The sequence below is a fragment of the Haemorhous mexicanus genome, chromosome 2 (assembly GCF_027477595.1).
Source record: "Haemorhous mexicanus isolate bHaeMex1 chromosome 2, bHaeMex1.pri, whole genome shotgun sequence".
NCBI classification, from domain to species: Eukaryota; Metazoa; Chordata; class Aves; order Passeriformes; family Fringillidae; genus Haemorhous; species Haemorhous mexicanus.
In genome coordinates this window covers 119,010,979-119,031,084 of record NC_082342.1, presented here as the reverse complement: position 1 = coordinate 119,031,084, position 20,106 = coordinate 119,010,979, and the positions used below count along the sequence as shown (strand labels likewise).

At 38.9% G+C, this 20,106-nt stretch overlaps 1 protein-coding gene across 1 annotated transcript in view; it reads right to left on the bottom strand.

The window, feature by feature from the left end:
* Positions 1–20,106, bottom strand: part of BRWD1 (bromodomain and WD repeat domain containing 1) — a 42,907-nt gene that overhangs the window by 15,117 nt on the left and 7,684 nt on the right. The window contains exons 10-28 of the mRNA XM_059840116.1: positions 19,928–19,998; positions 18,748–18,848; positions 18,098–18,138; positions 17,274–17,372; positions 15,786–15,936; positions 15,205–15,339; positions 14,186–14,314; positions 12,781–13,006; positions 12,304–12,489; positions 10,788–10,971; positions 9,357–9,447; positions 8,278–8,418; positions 6,797–6,882; positions 5,687–5,885; positions 4,146–4,262; positions 3,940–4,047; positions 3,479–3,603; positions 3,301–3,383; positions 2,837–2,948 (exon numbers count right to left, since the gene is read on the bottom strand). Coding sequence (XP_059696099.1) covers positions 2,837–2,948; positions 3,301–3,383; positions 3,479–3,603; positions 3,940–4,047; positions 4,146–4,262; positions 5,687–5,885; positions 6,797–6,882; positions 8,278–8,418; positions 9,357–9,447; positions 10,788–10,971; positions 12,304–12,489; positions 12,781–13,006; positions 14,186–14,314; positions 15,205–15,339; positions 15,786–15,936; positions 17,274–17,372; positions 18,098–18,138; positions 18,748–18,848; positions 19,928–19,998 — 2,385 coding nt within the window. The remainder of the gene's footprint in view (positions 1–2,836; positions 2,949–3,300; positions 3,384–3,478; positions 3,604–3,939; positions 4,048–4,145; positions 4,263–5,686; positions 5,886–6,796; positions 6,883–8,277; positions 8,419–9,356; positions 9,448–10,787; positions 10,972–12,303; positions 12,490–12,780; positions 13,007–14,185; positions 14,315–15,204; positions 15,340–15,785; positions 15,937–17,273; positions 17,373–18,097; positions 18,139–18,747; positions 18,849–19,927; positions 19,999–20,106) is intronic.

The window sequence follows — 20,106 nt, the reverse complement described above, 5'->3', positions numbered from 1 at the left end:
GCTGTATGCAACTTACCCAATACATAAATCAATTTTACAAAGCCTGTATCAAGAAGGTGAAGAAAAATAAGATGCACATTTGGAAAAGTGAGATAATATCAAGGGGAAGATTTGAGAAAAAACACAGGAGGTTTTCTGGCTGATCACAACAGGAGTTGTGCAAGTCCATGGATTAAGGAAGAACAGGAAGTGAGACATTTCATATGTTAGCACTTCCATTTATGAGGAAGAGGGCATTAAGACAAAGAAAAGAACAAATATAAAATGAAGAAACTGAAGTTAATTAAGGTTCAAAACAAAGCAAAAGCAACACAGGTGCTCTTGATAGATCTGGATATTCATTCTGATAGTGAACTACAAGGTTTGAATATCATTCTGAGATGTCTCCAAATCCCACCACATTTGGGCAGATTTTTACATGTTCTTAAAAATACACAGAATACCAATGAATTTTGCTATTTCCAAGGTAAGAAATGTCTGACTGGATCAGCCTCACACCTCACTGATGCAGACAGGCAGCAGTATCCTGTACAGATGGAGTGCTGGATCTTTCCTACAGCTGGGTTAATCCTTTCCCTCCCTTTTTTATTTTTTATTACAAGCACATCCCAGAAATCAATAGATCAGACTGCACTTCACCAGTTTCCCTCCAGAGCTTTGCCAGCAGTTTCCTGTCAGAGCTCTCCAAATTCCTAGGTCTACTTCTGATGCCTTAGAAACTCAGATATTTGGTCTAATGCCTCCAGTGCATTTATTTCAAACCAACTGGAAACTGCAATGATCATGCTCAGAGCATTTTGTAATTTAACCCCTGCTCTGGCAAGAGCAGCTCTCAATTGCTTTGGATTTCCCAATGCCTTAGGAAAATGTGCATCATTCAGCCTGTTGGATTTTTATGAACTAAGAGTCCTAAAGGTTGATCTGTTCAGTTCCCCTCCCCAGTTACTGTACAATACCTCACAAGCTGTTGATATTCACAAATGGATATATGAATTCATCATTTTGCATGTAAGACTTAATCCAAGAGTTTAGTACAGCTTAAGCCCCACTTAGTTCTGCTTAAGTTCCACTCATCCAGGTAATGCAACTTCATAATAAATCAAGCTGCTTCTATACAAACACCTCTTATTGTCTTGACAATAAAATAACAAAAAAATCAAAAATTATCTTCAATTCATTTATTTTTCATACAACAGTAACAGTGATAAACTGAAGTAAGTGTGACAAAAAGAGCAACAGACCCAGCCAAGTTACAAAACCTAAATACAGCTGCCAAACACTCCAGATATTTTCATACACATATCTTAGGATTCTGCTCTAGAAGAGCTGTTTGTGAGGTCAGAATAAAGTTCTATTGGAAAAGGATCTTAAGGAACACAGCATTCCTTCCTTCAAAGCAGCTCTAGACTTTTATGATAAAGGCTGATGCATTAAAATATTGAAATATCTTTTAGGCCTTTCAGGAGAAAGACGCTCAGGAAATTGGCACCAGGCTTTTGTTCATAACTGGAAACTTGATTTGGAACTGGCCAAGAAAAATTCAAAGCCCACCTGAACTTGCTCCTAAGGAACATCTGTGGTACAACAAAACACATGGAATGGATGGAATATGGAAGGGAAGGTAACAGGCAAGAATTTCAGTCTGGGAGTTACTTCAGCCTTCCCACCAAGGAAAATCATTGAGAGATAAGACAAGTAGATGAGACAAGGAACCAAAACATGTAACACAGCCTTGGCAGTCTCAGTGGATTGTCTATTAGCTGTAAAATTTCCCTTTGTGGTAAGCACCAAGTTCAAAAGCCTCTGAGTGAAAAAGCAATTAAGAAGTCCTCCAACAATGAAACTGTGACTGTTAAATGTACTGTACAAGACATGGGAATTATCTCTGGGCATGATGGAAATAGGAATATTGAATATTCACTCTTTACTGTCCTTGGAGTCCTCCCTTGCTGGGGAAACCAAACCAAGCAGAATCCCAGAATTATCCTTTCAGTGCCTAAAGGAGGTGACAAGAAGGCTGGAGAGGGACCTTCACAATGGAGTGAAGGACAAGGGGGAATGGCCTTAAGATGTAGGAGGGAACGGTTAGATTAGATACTACAAAGGAATTCTTGACTCTGAGGGTGGTGAGGCCCTGACACAAATTGCCCAAAGTTGTGGCTACCTCATCATCCCTGGAAGTGTCCAAGGCCAGGCTGTTTGGACCTCTGAGTAACCTGGGATAGCAGAAGGTGTCCCTGCCTATGGCAAGGGACAAGACTATCTTTAAGGTCCCTTCCAACCCAAACCATTCTGTGAATCTATTCCAGACAGCTTGGACAGGGCAGGACAAGGTCAATATCCTGAGTCTGAACACTGAAGTCCAGAGATATCTTTGTTTACCCTTCCCCTCCTTTGTGTGAAGGCCTGTTTGTTGATATGAAAAAGGGTGCACAATGTGAAAAACAAAGTGTGAGGACCTCAGGCATTAAGGACCTTGATGTCAGCAGCCAGAGGAGATTCAGCATCCCCAAACCAACTATCAGTGCAGACCAATAATTAATGTTCACAGAAAATTGCATTGCTTGCTTTGTGGAAGGGACACAGAATTACTCAGTACAGGAAATGTGAAGAGGTCAACAACTGCTTTTACCATATTACTACTCATTAACAAGTTGCCACAAGCTATTACATATCCACACTGTGCTACAGCAGCAACTTAAAACCATTGAAAAGTGACAATGCCAGGAGTAAAATAATTGAAGTGAACAATTTAAACATCCTCATAGCAATGAGGCAGCTGTATGAGAGCTAAGGCACTCTAATAACATTGAAAATCAAATCTTTGTGTACTCACTTGACACTGTAGCACTGGAAGTGACTGTCTGGATACTGAGGCTGATAAGGTTCCTGACCCAGCACTGTCCCAAACCACCAGGCATCATCAATAATGGAGCGGAACCTATCGGCTGCAGCAAACACAGACATTCTGCTGAGAGGAGGATTTAACTCTGTGACTGCTACAGGCAATCAGAAAAATTTCTGATAAATGTACTGCTTGATTCCCCTGCATAATTAAAGTTCTAGACTCAGTGACAGGTAAGTCTGTTATTTAGCTTTAAAATACGAAAGGGAACAGAACAGTCTGGATATGCATTTTGGTGACTGTATTTACATCTACTGCAGTCCCTCCAAGGTTCAAATTTCTGACTCCTGTCTACCAGAGAACCCTCTGACCCTCCAAACAGCACACACAGCAATTAGTTAAGGACACATTTGTGATTTCAAAACTGTTCAGTCCAACACTCAGCAAACACTTACAGGCCTGCCAGTTCCTCTGCCGGGCTTCATCGTAGAACTGACGTAAGATAAGGAAGTCGATGACATCTGGCATGTCGTGGTATCTGGATTAAAAAAATCATCACTCATGTGTGCCTCAGGGCTTTAGGAAGAGAAACATATACTTAACCACTTTTCAGGAAACTAAAACTGCACATACCTGATGGAAAATGATTTGTCTGTGTGTTTCCCAGTGGCGTGATCTATAAAGGCAAGCTTGAGGCAACACAACGTGGGAGGACCAACTTCGTATCTGATTCCAACAATTTTTACCAATTCCTGATCCTACAGGTAACAACAAACAGCTTCAGCAAGTTTTGTCTTAGGGACCATGCACAGAACTGTTAGTTTAACGTGAATTAACCAACTGTACCCACAGGCAAAACACTGAAATGAGATTTGAGATTTCAATGGAAGGCAGTCTGTCAGCATTAGGATTTTAACACAGGTCTTTCATTTGGCTTCCCAGAGAAAATTCTGAAGACAATCTGATAATTGCACACACTTTCCCCATAGGGAAACATCAGTAGCCTCCCAAATCCATGTTTTGCAAACAGAATAATAAAACTCCTCAGTCACAGGCTCTGTTACAAACCCACAGAACCTTCAGAGCAGACCTACCCTAAGCACCACTTTTCTCCAAGGCTCCTTGTGTGGATTCAGTTCATAAATGTTATTTCTCCTCACTGCTTCAATGTAAGCTTCGTGCCCTTGTCGGAAATATATCACCTAAAAAACACCCCAACAAGCCCAAACAATGAATGTTTTCCTGAATTCAGCAATTGCAACAATCACAAGCACTGGAAGATTTTAATCCTTGTTCCTACCTCATCTCCCATCTGAGGGACAAACGGGGACCTTCGGAGAGCCGTGTCTGTGATCCAAACTGGAGGGTGACACTCATAGGACAGCTCCAAGTTCAGTGGTTGTGCTGCAGCATCAGCCTTCACAAAAATCAAACATAATGGACATGAATTCTAAACAAATAATTCCATTTTGATTTGGCAGACAACACTTTAACTTATAAAGGACTAATCTGCAGCATTTCCAAACAGCATCAGCAGAATTCCTCCAAGGCTTTGCTTGAGTTGTAAATGTATTTGTAATTCTAATACTAAACATTCCTTTCCTATCTGGAGATTTGAGTGAGCAAGTCATTATTATGCAGGCCTTAGCAGAAAGTTTTATAATTTCTATGACAGTCCCAGTACCCAATTAATAATTATTCAAGCTACAAGAAACTGATTCTACTTAGAAGGAAGTGAAAAGATAGAAAAACAGACCAAACATATCAAAATTATCCCAGGCTTGAAAAAAAGAATTTGTTCCTTTATGAGAGATAGCTAACTAATAGTAGCTATTGTAACTTAAGGTAATTATTTAAATTAACTTAAAAACCCCAGTAGCTTAAAATAGAGTAATTATTGTAACTTATAAAAAAAATTAAATATTCAACCTAGGTATAAATTGCTACCGGCAATGCAGTGACTGTGTCCCCTATGCATTAGACAGTTAAGACAGAGTCACAGAATAGTTTGGGTTGGAAGAGACCTCAAAGATCATCTTGTTCCATGCCCTGTCACAAGCATGGACACCTTCCACTATCCCAGGCTCCTCCAAGCCCTGTCCAAGCTGCCCTTGGACATTTCCAGGGCAACATGTGGACAACATGTTCCAATGCCTCATCATCCCCAGACTCAAGAATTCCTCCCTAATCTAATCTAATCCTGCCCTCCTTCAGTTTAAATAAAGCCTTCCTCCTTGTTCTATCCCTTGAAAAAAGTCTGATATTGTGAACTGATATTTATTAAACACACTTCTCCTTTAACACCATCAATCTTCAGAACCCTTTTCATTGGGAAAATGAAAGCACCTTCACCTGGAATGCAGATTCTTCCCAACAAATCAGCAGATCCCTCACACTAGGAATGGTCTCAAATCAATTCCATGTTCCCTGTGTGTGCTGACAGAAAGTGGCTGATGGCAGTAACAATTATTTTAGCAGTTTCTAACAAAGACACCTAACCCCTAAGAGAGAAATGAAGATTGTGCAGGAAAAAAAAAGTGTGGAAACCCTGGGGGGGCATCTCCTAAGTTACACCCCACAGGCTCCTTCCCCTGTTCCTATGTCTGAACATAGGTGTTCCTGAGCCACTCCCTCCCATTTCCCTGACTGGCCCTCACCTGTGTGCTGCCCCCTGGCCCCTGGAGAGAAAGCTGGCCCCTGAATGTGTGTGTGCCTTGGCCCTGAAGATCTCACCGCGCGGCCGAATTAAACATCTGTGCACATTATGCAAAAGCCCTTTCTGCTTCCTTACCCTAGACTTTACTAGCAGCTATTCAGGCTGCAACAACAAAAAATTTGTACCTCCTCCTCCTGCTTTTTCGGTTTGGGTTTTTTCCTCCTCTTCCTCCTTCTCCTCTTGGGAGGAGAGGATTTCTCAGCTGACACCTCGTCCTCGGAGGTGCTGCAGTAGCGCAGCGCTTTCCTGCGCGAGGTGCGCACCGGCGGCTGCAGGTTGATGCCAGCGTCCGCGATCCAGTCCGAGTATCTGCTCGAGGAGTCACTGTCCACAGGGGCAGGGAAACACAAACACAAGCCAGCTCTCACTGCTGCACAACACTCAACTCCCTCAGCAAAATAACAGGCAGCAAGTGTTGTTGAAAGCAACTTCAAAATCACTCTGCTCACTTGTAACCATTACTTCACTTGAAGCTTAATGTGAATTTTTGGGAGAATCCAGTCATTCAAAGTGTATTTCTTTAAACAACTAAAGTCTGGTGAATTCTAAAATCAGTAATTTTAGTCAAGAAATATGTGCAGTGGAATTCTGGACTTGTTAGGAGCCCTCCCTAAGGAACACATGAACCAAATGCTGCTTAAATTCTTTACACTTATCCAAATTTCAGCTACACATCCACTCTGAGTGGATCTCTGAGTGCCATCATTCTCTCTGAGGATTTTTTATTTCCAGTACTAAAGAATTCTGAAAGAGTATCTAAAATAGCCACAAGGAAGTGATTAAAAACTTATCTATAACAGTTCTACATAAAACCTGAAACTTTTGAAAATTCAGATTTTTCCAAAAAAATTTTTTAAGAGCAAGGAAAAACAAGCCAAAAAATTCCCCAAACAAAATTGGGGAAAAAAATTTCCCAAACAAAATCTTTCATCCCTCCAAAACCTGAACAAAACACACTGTAGAAATATTCCACACTCTTATTGCTCTTTGCCATACAGCAAAAAAAGCAGAGGGACTTAAGAGTTACATTAAAAAAATAGAAATATTTTGGTGAAATGGAACAGTAAGTAACAATATAATGGATCAGTGAAGTATATGAATGCTACCTTATATGATTATTATTTATATTATTATTGTCACATGATCACATCTGAAGCACAACAGAGCTTTCATACAACTCTTAATTTGTCAAAAATCAAGTAAAACGCATTATGGGATGTGTTTTTTCACTTTACCTAGAGCTATTACTGTTGCTTTTCTTGTCACTTCTCCACTCTTCCTCTTCATCAGATGAACCAGAGCCCTCACTTTCTTCAGCTTCCTAAATTTAAAAATACAAAGTCAAGCCAAATCCATGTTTTAAGGGTCTGAAATTAAAAAAGATGTTGTCCATATTATCAAATTTAAAGAAGTTTGGTAAAAAGTTGTTAAAATGGAAATCAAAGTAATCAGACAATGTAAAGTTCATAATAAAATATGACATGGAAGAATTTACAGATCAAGAAAAACATCTCCTCTCCACACACAACAAGGGGATGTTCTGTCACTGCTATGATTTTTTTTCATTAGTTATGCAAGTTGAGGGGTTCCCCCCCCCCTCCTTTTAGTATCAAATGTTTGACCAAGTATTTATTAGAGTACTCATGCATGTATTTAAATGCCACACCAAACAGCAGAGATACAACAAAATTCATTATGACTTTGCTAATTTCCTGATTCTTGCTCATCAACTATTTGCATTAAAATAATGTTTTAAATGTGTTTTTCACAACTGAGTCAGTATGATACAATGCTCATGTGTCAAGTTGTATTTTGTCAAGAAAAAAAATTAAAAATAGGAGAAAATCCCATGAGATTTAAATTGTAGCTTCAAATGTTACAATTAGTCCAACTGTCATTTTCAGAGTAACAAAGCTGAAACTAAAACCTGCTCATACACTGTGCAGATGATACACTACAATACCAAAGTTCAATAGTCACTGAACTTTACATTCAACTTAAGTGATTTATTGTTTTTAGCCACTGAAATTCTTTATTGAGAGGCAAGGAGAGTCCATTTCCAAGGAATACCATTCCTCATCTTATTTGCAAGATTTCCTAATCTCCTGAACATGCTCCCTTTTGTTCACTGTTCTTCCTTAAAGTGACTGCTTCAACAAGTCTGAGCTTCTCTGCTCCTTCCACTTCTCCTTTTCCCAGTTTAAAACTGTTTCCTTGTGGGCAAGGCAAGACAAGGGCAGTCCTAGCATCCATTAACAGTCTGATAACACATCAGACACAACAAAAAGCTCCTGCTACCCACAAAGCCCTGTGTCACCTCAAGTCAGAGGAACAGACCCTGTGGAGGAATCACATTTGCAAGAACCTTCAAAATTTCCATAGAAAAACACTAAACCACATCTAAACTCCAAATGTCACCTGAAGCCAACCAACTGTCCATCAGATTTTTGACATGGGCTGTGGACTTGGTTTAGAATATTCTCAGCAAAACCAGCTGAGTCATTTATAAACTGACAGGAAATATTGTCTTTACTAAAGCAACACAACAGGTTTGAGAAGTGACAACAATGATGATGCTTAAAGAAATACTTACTTTCCCTGGAAAAATAAGGGGTGGAGGTTTTTTGTTTGCTTGTTTAACAGAGAAAAGACACATCTACACGAAATTTCATTTATTGAGCAATTCATGTTCAAAATCCAAACTCAGAGAACTCACCTGCTCTATCAAGCCAAAGCAGTTGTCCCTCTCCTCCTCAGAAGACTCCAGCTGCTCAATGTTTTTCCGTGTTCTGTAGTTGGAATATTTCCGCCTGTGCAGTCGACGCTTCGATTGGATTAATGAAGACTCAGAGTCACTCTGAATTATAAAGAAGGGAAAGAACAGGAGTTAAATAAAGATATTTATCTGGAAAATTTTTATGAGGTGGAAAGCACTGCTGAATGCAAAACCTGAAACAGCATGACGAAGTTAAAACTCCCTTTCACAAGAAATAACTTTCAGGTAAGCCCAAAGTTTAAAATTTGCTGTTAGAAATTTAAGATTTATTAGTTATTCTAAGAAATTGCTCTTTATAAAATACTGTGACAGTTTCATTCACATCACTTGATAAATGCATTTACAGAATCAAGACATAACTGCCTCCAATGTGCAATTATAAAAGCAGAGAATGGCTTGGGATGGAAGGGACCTTAAAGATCATTTTGTTTCAAACCCCAGCTCCCCTCAGTAAAGGGGACTGTGCAGTAGAATTCTTGTATCAAATTGTTTTGTACTCTAAGGCACAGCAAATCAGGCAACAAGCTTATAAAAACAGCACAATAACAAATGTTTCCTTCTTGCCAATCTCTCCCACAAAACCAAAAAAGGTGATTAAAAAAACACTTGAAAGGAGGGAAGTCTGAAGAAGTTTCCCCACACACAAAACATTGTTATCTAAAGTAAAATGACAAGGAACAGCAACATAACCTGTGATTCCTCAAACACAGGACCCTGAATGCTCTCAGGGCTTTAGCAGAACTTGCAATAACTGTGTAACTGCAGTCAAACCTGAAAGGCCTGAAAGCCAACCTGCCTTTAAAAATTACTCCCAAATACCTCACATAGAAGCTGGCAAGACTGAAAGCAAAAAGAATTCCAGGTGTCCATAAAAATAAATCAAACCTTGCCCTGCAATAATTGGGAGATGAATCACCAGAGTCCTTGGAAGACCATACCAGAAACCTCTGCTTTCATTTTCTACACCACCACTTGTCCTTGGGCACAGAACGCTCACTTTTCCAGAAGCTGCCACGTACCTTTTCCAGTGACTCAAATGACTTTTTATTCTCTGTTGCATAAAGATCTCTCTCTTCTTCCCCTTTTGCAATCCGATATTCTTCCTGTTTCCTACAAGAAAGCCATGAAAAATCTAATTCTACACCTGTTTTGACAGTGCTGGTCTCTTCCAGGGATCTCTCTCACACCCAATTCCATTCCATTTTTAATTTCAGATGTTCTGGTTCCTCAGTTAACTCTAAACCATCCTTTCATTTCCAGGTAAGAGTAAAAAATATGGATACTAAGAAAGCTTTCCAAACACCAAAATGTAATCTATGTTTTCAACCTCATTTTTAGTTCACATTTTTCCATTTGCAATCACTCTACCTCCCAACACTGGGAATGATTCTTAAAAGCCTCAGTGGCTATGGTTGTGGCTTTAAACACCTATGGTTGTGGCTTTAAACAGAGATGTTTAGCTACTAATTCTCCTTTTCACAGATCAATGCTGACAGTATTTTGAAAGCAACTGGTTTAGCATTTCAAGGGGTTATAACTCATCATCTCCAACAGTCTGACAGAGAGCACAATCTCACCCAACTCTTCCATGGAAATGAATTCAACTTGTATCTTTTATTTTGGAGAAAGCAAGAATCTAGGTGACCTAGCTGGCCTGGTGATGACTTAAAATATTGAAATAGGGGAGAATTATTCAACTGGACAACTCCCCTTTTCTTCTCATTGAATGGACCTTACAATTATGAGTTTTTAGCACATCTGCCCACAACGTTGAACTATTCCAACAGCATCCATTCCATCTTTGGTGTAACAGCACTTAATTTAGACAAACCAAACCAATCTGCTGTGCCGTCTCTAGTGCTGCCTGAAGTTGTAGCTTTTATATTTTTCAGATTCTGTACTGGATTAGTGCACAACTCTGAACTCTATATAGAATGCTAGTTAGTTCTCTTCACATTTTGGTCAGACTAAACAATCCTTCTGGGCCTGGAAACCAAGGTCACAGCAGCTGCCTCAGGCCTTGAAAAGTACAAACAAAAGTGAATTTGGGGGGGAAGCAAACCAGAGGGATATGACTTCATTACCTGAAGCTGTAATTAGACAGTTATAACCTCTGATATGCAAACAGACCAAACTTTTATCTGTCCAAAAAACTTGTGACCATCGTCCATTGTGGACATAGCCTCTGCCAGGCTCTTGCACTGCCCAAGAGCAGTTGGTATAAACAAAAGTGAATTGGGGGGAAAAGCAAGTTAGGGGGATATGACTTCATTACCTGAAGCTCTAATTGGACAATTAACCTCTGGTATGCAAACAGACCAAAGTTATATCTGCCCAAAAACTTATGACCATCGTCCATTGTGGACATAGCCTCTGCCAGGCTCTTGCACTCTGCCTAGCCTCTGCTCTAGGCAGCCTCTCCAGGCATCACCTGCAGGCTGCAGACAGACCTGAGCAAGCTGGGGGGGATCTCTGGCACCACCACCCTGCGCCTCCAGGCCTGCAGGTCCCTCTCGGTGGCCATCTGGCTGCGCGGGGCGTTCTGGTGCATCTGCCGCACGCCCTCCACCTGCCCGCTGCGCCGCAGGCCGATGTTGGGCGGGGACTGGATGTCCAAACTCGGCCTTCTGAAAGCTGAAACACACAAATCAAAATGGTTTTGCCATGCTGAAGGGAACTGGAAGATTCTTGTTAAAAGATTAAAAAAAGAAAAAAGAATAATAGGCGTATTTTTATCTCTAAGTGACTTAGATCGTTCAGTGATGCCTCAGGTTTAGCTTTTATACGATTCAGGTTCTGTGCTGCTTTAGTGTGTGGGTCTGGGCTTCTCATTATGGGATGGTGAGCTCTGTGCCCAGAGCAGGGAGACAAAACAATTCCTGCTCCAGCTGGGCACCAAGGACAAATGAGCCAAATCTCAGCCCAGGAGCACAAACCCCGTGGGCTGGAGAGAGAAAAACAAGCAGGGTGGGAGTGCCTGGGCTAAAGCTGGGCTGGGACAATGAACTGCAAGGTGCAAATGGAGCAGAGCTGATCCCAGGGAGAGACCCCGTGCCCGGCCGTGCATTTTGGGTCATCTTGGGTGCAGCCCTGGCTGAGCTCTTGTGCTGCCCAAGGTGCATCCAGGGAGGAAATCCTTTGAATAAATCCCTGCTTTATTCTTTAGCTCTGTCCAGTGTCTGCTCTAAGGCAGCCTTCACAAGGCATCAGTTCTGGAGGAGTACATGTCTTGTAGAAAACACAGAGAGAATACACAAAGGACTTAAAAAATGGTTATTTCTGCTACTGTTTTCATACAATCACAGAGTCATTTAGGCTGAAAAAGACCTCCAAGATCCAGCATTTTACCAGTGACCACCTTGTCAACCAGACCAGAGAACTGAGTGCCACATTCCAGTGGTTTCCCAAACACTTCCCAGTGGAAGGAACTGTGGTGTGACAGAAGGGCTCTTCTGAACTATTTCAGACAGCTTTAAGGCCAGTCAGGCTCTAAAAAGCACTTTTTCTAGAGCTGAGTGCATGTAATTAAATATGTAATTATGTAAGAAAATATATATTTTTAAATCTATATTATATAACAACATAATTAAAACTACAAAGACACGGCATAGGAAAGTATCTTGTTTCAGACTCTAAAGAAGGGACAGGGGAAACCAGTTTGAATAATGGCACAACACTTTACAAAAAGTAAGAAATGCAAAAATAACTTATACTGGCAAACATTTGCAAAAAATCCTACTGTATACATTTTGCATATTATTAATGACCTTTTCCTTTTAAAGTGAAAGGCTTTGTAATTTAATCACAGGAGCAGCAGTGTTTTAATGAATAAAAATAACCAGGTATCACAATGTTAAAGCAATCTCAGTCCTTGAAACTACACTGAAGTTAAAACTTGTTTCAGTATTTCACACAGTACAATAAAAGCAGAGAACAATTACTGAAGAATTTATCAGCAGTTCTAACCTCTCCTGGGTGTTCCCTCCCCATTCTGGGGGCCACTTGGAGCAGATTCTTGATCAGCTCCAGTTCTCTGATCCTGTTCCAGCTGTAGCTGTCTGATCATCCCATCCAGAATGCTGGGCTCCAAGCCTGGCTCATCCTGGTCAACCGTCTGCTGGCCAATCACCTGCTCAACAACTTCTCCATCACCTTGGAAGTGTAAAACAGATCAAATCAATGAAGTTATTCCAGTTATTTATTCCAAGTAAGACATTTATGGAATGTACAATCAAACAGTTTGTCAACACCACTGCCCACACAAAACAACTGCAACATCCATTCGAACAACTGATTTTTTTTGCTTGTTTAAATTGTATTCACTGTACTGAACAGAAATACAAAATATTAAGTGAAAAAAGGAATATTTCTAAATTGCTGATGCCCCCTTAAGACCTGGTGAATAACCTACTTCTGAATGTAGAGCTTTAGTGATATTCTTACTTGTTGCTACATATCCAAGCTGAGGAATCAAATGTTCATCTGCACAATTCTCTCTTCCTGGCACCAATCTTTGATATTTTGTTGGATGAGGGTTTCCATCCACATCCACTAAGAAGGGAGGGGGCATGAGGTGAGGGGCCTGCTGGGTTTGCTCATCCAGCACGTAGTTGTTGGAGTCTCGGATCAGCGGCCGGTAGTCAGTGTGGAAGAACATCTGATCAGGAATCTAAAAGGAAATTTTATTTTTATGTTAGCAGTTTGGAAAAAAGAATATGCTAAAGAACAAAGAACAAGCACTAAAGTCCTTAAAATCTACTTAAAGGTAGAAGAAAGGTCAAGTTCCCAATTAAAAGAATATTTATGTGTAACTTCAGTTAACCTGGATGGGTTTTGCAGTACTGCAACTTTCTATAGTGCTTTTGCAGGCAACAAAACTCATTCAGAAAACAAAAAGCTGAGGTAACTTGATGCAGAAGTACTGCTTTACACTTAAAAATACCACTCTCTCATTCTGCATTTTTGCCCTACAATTATTAGAATCACAGAATATTCAGAGTTGGAAGGGACCCACAAGGGGTCCCTTTGTGGGTCGTGAGTGGCCCCAAAGTTTCCTTGCAAGGAAATCTTTGGCTAAAGCTCAACACCAGCTCAAATTAAAGTTTTCCTAATCATGATTTCATTCTTAATCCATATCCACCTGAAGATTTTTTTCTACAACTGAAAGTCTTCTGAGTCCATGAGGTTGAAGGAAAATGGTTACATAACTATTAGATCACAGTCAGAATGTTTGCTTCCAGCAGTGATGGCAAAGATGAAGGGAACAAGTTTCAATTTCAGCTGAGAATGCAGAGCAAGGAAAAAATAAATCTTTAAAATGACACACATGGAAGTAGCACTGCAACCTGAAAAACATGTAGGGGAAGTGAAGAAAAGAAGAAATGTGTATTCATCAAAACAAAAAGGAAGCGGACTGACAAATGCAAAAATTTAGGATAGAATAAATAGTTGGATCAATAATTTACTTTTGCTTAATTTAATCAATCAGAGTGAATTTGTGCTTGAGTGAGGAAAGGCCTAAAGAACTGCAAGATAAACCAGCAGAAATTAGAAACAGAAGCATTTTTGAGGTTGAACAACGAAGGTGAATTAGCTGTTTCCAAGATGAAAATGTATTCCAGGAACATTCTTGGCAGCTACTCCCATGGCAATGTTAAGACATTGTTTTTTTTCTGCTGTGCCAGGATCATATAGGCAAGACAATTTACAGACATCAAGGAATCCATTATATCTAGATCTTCTAACCACACAAATTATTTTTTACATATAAACTATTAAATTAATTAATGTAATAATGTAATTTTAGTTATAAACTCCATTCAGAGATCTGATAAAAAGCTGAACTTACCTTTTCATAAGGCCTGCTACAGCCAAAGCCAAATATCAGCAGATGTCCATGAGAATCTGTGCATGCAAAATGCTGCCCATCTGGTGAAAATTTACAGTCAAAAACAGCTCCATGTCCCTGGCCTTCAATCTGGATTAAAGAAAAAAAATTTCAAGATTATTTGACCATTTTTTCAGAGCAAACTATAATCATCAAAAATTAATTACTCCATGCATTTCCCTAAACACCTCCAAGTAAGGCCCAAATAATTTTGTTACTTCAGTATATTTCTTTTCCCCTTGAACTTAAGTCCCGAACCAATTCTAAAAGATGCATTAGAAGGTATGAAAAGTTACTGTCCAGAGAACAAAATAAAGAAATAAACATGTTTTTCTGAGGCTTTTTAGCTGTTAGCTCCAGTTTATTTCACAGCTTGAAATAAACTGGAGCTAATATAAACTAGTTCCATTAAACAACTTTCTAGACAAGAAAAAGAACTCAAGAATAAAAGAAAGAAGTTCTTCATTTTAAGAACTTAAAAAAAAATGCTCTTTGCTGCTGACTGACCAGGGAAAAAGGATAAAAAATTTATATGAACATTAGATCAGAACCTAAGTCTCAGAGAAAATAACCTAATTTAAAGTATTAACAATGAGCTGTCAAGTGGAGCCCTCAAGCACTGTGCCAATGAATATTAAGATTATAATTTTTAATCCTGTGGAAAATACAAGTATCTTGAAACAATGGCCTAAAACAGCCTTTTAAATGGCACCTCACCTCAACTGAGGAAAACAATTAGTATGAATGAAGTGCACAATGATCTTCAGTAAAAAAGAGTGTAAAATCTGCAATAATCAGCAAATTCTAAGGTAAAAAGCTCTAAGAAAATAAAATTAATTCATAAATTTTGCTGGTTAAGGTTTTCCTGTTTGGTTGGGGCTTTTTCCCCTAAGATGCAAGGGTGTGAGTGTTGGTGGCAGTTCCTTAAGCTGGTAGTGAACACACTGCTGTGAACAAATGGTGTTTAAAGAGGCTCTTACCATGTTAAAATAATGCTTTGTTTTGGTGCCTTTGGTGATGTCCCAGATGAAGATGTTGCCATCGTGGCCTGCAGACAGCATTATCCTGCAATCAAAGGGATGGGTCTCCAAGACAAACACTTCATCTGCATGGCCCTGCAATGGAAAATTGCACATCACAAGGAAACAAGGGAAATCCACATCAGCAGGATGTTCACAACAGAGCCCGCGCTGTCCTCTCTGGAAAATTAAACCCCAGGCAGCCACAAAGATTTGAACATTCCAAAGGTAAAAATTTTCTAGATTCAAGCAAGAGCTCCAGAAATATGAAGCTTTTGCCAAAGGATGGTGAATAATTCAATGGGTGAGTTACTGCACAAGAATTTTATTTATTCCACATTTATTTGTTCTTTTATTTACAGGCAAAGTCCAAAGCTGAAGAAAGCAGCAAATTTTGGTTATAAGAATTCCAAGGAACACCCCACTTGCTGTATCATCCATACAGAGCTTTCAAGACTAATCAGCTCTAATTATAAATTCAACATGCACATGTCACTGCAATTCCAGGAAAATCTTCCAAAAAGCAAGGAAAAATCCCATACCACCAAGTCATGGAGCAACTGCCCTGTACTGGAATTCCAAACTTTGAGCAGGTGATTATTCACAGCCGTAACAACATAGTTGTCATTTTGGTTCCAAGCTATCATGGTTACTTTAGGCTTCATGAATTTGTCTTCTTCTGCACAAGTGTCACTATTTGAAAAAAGTCAAACAGGTCAGAGATGTCTTTTGTATTTTAATTAGCTCATTTCTACATCAAAATACAATAATCACACAACAGAAAGAAAGTGAAGAATTAAATTCAGGTTGAAATTTTTCTCTGCAAAATCCTTCATTTAAAGCAAATCTGGATTTTTAAATTTTAAAGGACTTGATAATCTCTTTCCCATTTGAGATGCAAGGCAAAAAGGCTTTCCTTTTTCATGGAATCTTGGCTCCTCTACAATTAGAGTCCTAACATAAATCCTGCAAAATTTTGGACTTTTTGCAGTCAGCTTTTCCAACTAACTGATTCCTAAGCCAACCTCTACATTAGCTAAGCATTTTTTAATGAGTCCCAAAAGAAATACAGTAAAGTTAACATTTAATTTTAACCTCAATCTATTTCCTTATTTTCTCCCCAAAATACATTTATAGGATACTGTAACGCTGCCCCTCAGCCTTTTCCAGTCAATCCAAGGAATAAATTTTCCTTGAAACACCTTCACATGGGATTATCTTTATTCCATTTACAAAGACTCTGAACTACACAGCCACAGTCAAATCTCAAATATTAATAACTCCTCCTTTGTAAAATCAGGTTTCTTTCATGGTCTTTTTCATCACAGGAAAAGCCTGAAATCACCCTCCAATCAAATGGTGTATCCAAGATTTGGCTTTTTATTTAATCACTTACAAATTACTTAATCAAAATCTGATTTAATAACCTACAAATGAATTTCTGTTCAGGGTCTGTGGAAGCTTACTGAGCCTCTGTACTCCTGTAAATCACTCCCCCTTCACGTTTACCCAACACCACATAATAATCTGGTTTTTATCTCTAATAACATTATTCAGGCTTGGTACCACCAGCATTTTATTAATTCACTTTTTTAAAAGCAGAAAATGGGAACAGTCAGCAAGATCAGTCCTTGAGGAAAGCCACCTATTCCATGTCATGACCTCTCCTGCAAATAGGTCACCACCTACTTTATTTTTACTAATCTAAAAATATTTCTCCCGTGACACACCAGGTGTCAGACAAAAACTCAAAGAGAGAAGTTAAGATTCTTTCTGTTCACTTTTTTCCCTGAAAAGAGGCAGTAAAATTAACTTGGTACAGAGTACATTTGAGAGCCTTCTGAACATTTAGGAATTTATGAAAGCATTCAAACTCAGCAATTACTACATCACCAGAACACTCAATTCACCCCTCCCAAGACCACAGAACTTGACCAGAATGCTGCTCTCACTCTCACATTTGAGTAATTGAGTTTTTCAATCTTTCTGAATTTACACAAAGGAAGCCATGAAATGAACACTTCACCTACCCCAGCAGTCGATCTGACATATCCAACAAAATGCTCCTCCACTCTGCTTGCTCGAAACGCCAGATCCGAGCTGTTCCATCTCTGCTGCCACTTATGAACCTGAACAAGTTTGAAAAATCCACTCATTATCCTCCAAAAAATCTGCTTTAAACTATGTTTAGAGTTAGACACCACCACAACATAGATTTTGCAGTGAAAGACTGACAGAAGTGAAATCTTCAATTTGTGTTCAAGAGAATTCTTTCCACTAACTTTCTTTCCAGAAAAGCAGGAAAGAGTTTTACTGAACTGGAAAACTGAATAAAGTTGTCAAAATATGAAGAACAGAGAAGCAAGTTCCAAAGTTTAATTCAATTCACAAATTCATCCTCAACTCCTCCTCAGTACACGATTTTAATGTATTTTAAATAATTGCAGAGTTTCGGACACTGAAGTAGAGGCAAGAACAAATCAGATGAAAAGGTTCTAACTTATTTTTTACTATTTTCACTGCATTTTTTCCTATTTCCTATACAATACTCAGTGAAATTGAAAGGAAGGGAGGAGGAAAAGGAGATTTATGAGGCCACAAACACACTGGGTACATGAAAAAGTGGTAAAATTCCTCCAGTTAAATAAAACCCCAGCCAAGCAAGAAGTATCACCTAACACAGATCAACAGAAAGCTGCAACAGCTGAAGCTTAATTATGCTCCTGCATCAGTCCAAAATTTCCCTTCTGAGTTCTAAATAAGGAGATTTTTCTTTACTGGAAACATCCAGTAATAGATTCTTAATTCCAAAATTATGTATTTTTTGGCCATATTTCAGCATTTTTCAACATACCTGTCCCCACCATTAGAAAACTGAATGCTGTCAACTTTGTCCTGTAAGAAAAAGCGGAGTTTGTTCAAGTTTTATTTTTTAAACAGGAAATGTATTTTTTGACAATTCTGAGTTTAGTAAAATCTGAAACAATGAAAAAATAAAATGTTGTGTTATTTTTAAGAGTTTTAACTGCTCAACAAGTCCAAACACTTCCCAAAATTCACTAACCATTAATGTATCTAAAATGCATCTTCTAAAACCTGCCTGAATTAAACATGAAGGATTAACATCTTAAATAACCTGGTTGACAACTGAATCATATTTAAATATATTTCCAATACCATAAGTCAACTACAATGGTGAGGAATCTGTTGTTCCTACTCCTGCTTACACTTTTCTTAAAAAAATTAACAATTATTCACTTTTATCACAATAAAAACTGCAGAAAAGCAGATACCACACTTTGTGTGTCAGAGTGGAAAAGTCTTCTCTACATAAAAAATAAGTACGGATCAAGCCTTATCAATGCAACAAAAATAAAGTCAGATTTTGAAGTAGAGGAAACATTAATGCAAACAAAATTAATTAAGAGCATTGCTAAAAACCCACTCAAAGTCATCTTGTGACTTCAATGCTGCTTCAAATGAACTAATTAACTAATTACTTACAGCATGACTTTCCAATTCAGCTATTTTCTCAGGTGTTTCAGAGCCAAAAAAATACATCCTGATGACGTGGTCAGTGCTGCCAGTTGCTAAAAACATCCCACCTGTAAAAATCAAGCAATAATTAACCTGCTGTGGAAGAAATTAAAACAGGCCACTACACAGAGGCCTGGTTTAAATTAAAAAAAACCCACAACTATTTGGAGAATGGCACATTTTTTAAGCTCTTCCACTGACACACATATGGAAGGAAATCCCTTTCTTGCTCCAGAAAGTGTTCTCAGCCATAGTAAAAATAAATTGGTGTTAAAAAGATTTTAAAATATATCTTTAGGGCAAAAGTGAAACTTTTAACATTAAATTGCACAGAGAAGCCTTCAGAGGTGGAGAATATAGCTCTGGATAATCAGAATTATGTAGATGACTGTCATTGTAGTCTGTGCCTCATTTGTGCCAGTGAACTGCATCAAAATTAGGTTTAAATGTGAGTAAACCAGTCAAGTGAAGCACACAGTGTAAGCACACCAGTATTTGGCTGAGGTGGCAGAAATTCCAAGATCTGCTTCTAAGTGCTGTCAAAAAAAAAAAAAAAAAAACCAACCCCAAAAAAACCCCACCAAATAAGCAAAATGTCAAAAACACCCTCTCAACACAAGTGAGGGGTCTGTTCTGACAATGTTAACAAGCTACTCTTTGATTTGCTTTTTATTTCTGAAATTCACATGAACTGAGTGAAAAGAAACTACAAGGCAGGAATGAAGCACATTAAAGATCCATTTCTGGATCCTTAAGAGGAAGATCTTTATGAGCATCCCTGGCACTGGGTCAGCAGCTCCAGCTGGCAGGACCCACCTCCACTGCTGGTGACTGTGGGACGTCAGAGAACCCATTTTGCCAACCCTTGACATTGCATAAGAGAATTAACAAAAATAAAATCTCCACTAAAGATAGAGAAAAACCAGACATGAGGTGGCTTTTACCACTGTGAAATCACCAATGTCTTCAACAGGCTTTCACTGTTAGCTATGGGAAGCCCCATGATTTAATGATGTCACAGCTAACAGTGCACATCTGTAAAGTTCTTTACTCATAACTGCAGGTTTTCTCCATTTTAAAGCTGTCACAATCAAGTGTCACAAGAGAGGAAAGAAGAAATCACAAGGCTGAACTCCACCTGACTTACCCACACTGAAGGAAGAACAAAGCATCTGAACACCCGGCCTGGGCTTCTCTGTGAACTTCACTGGCTTGGTGCTTAAAAAGAAAAGATGTTTGAAATAGGTCACACCACCCAAAACTTGGCTTTCAGCAACATTGCAAAGCATAAAGGGATGTTTCTTTAAACGTGGATCATTTTATACC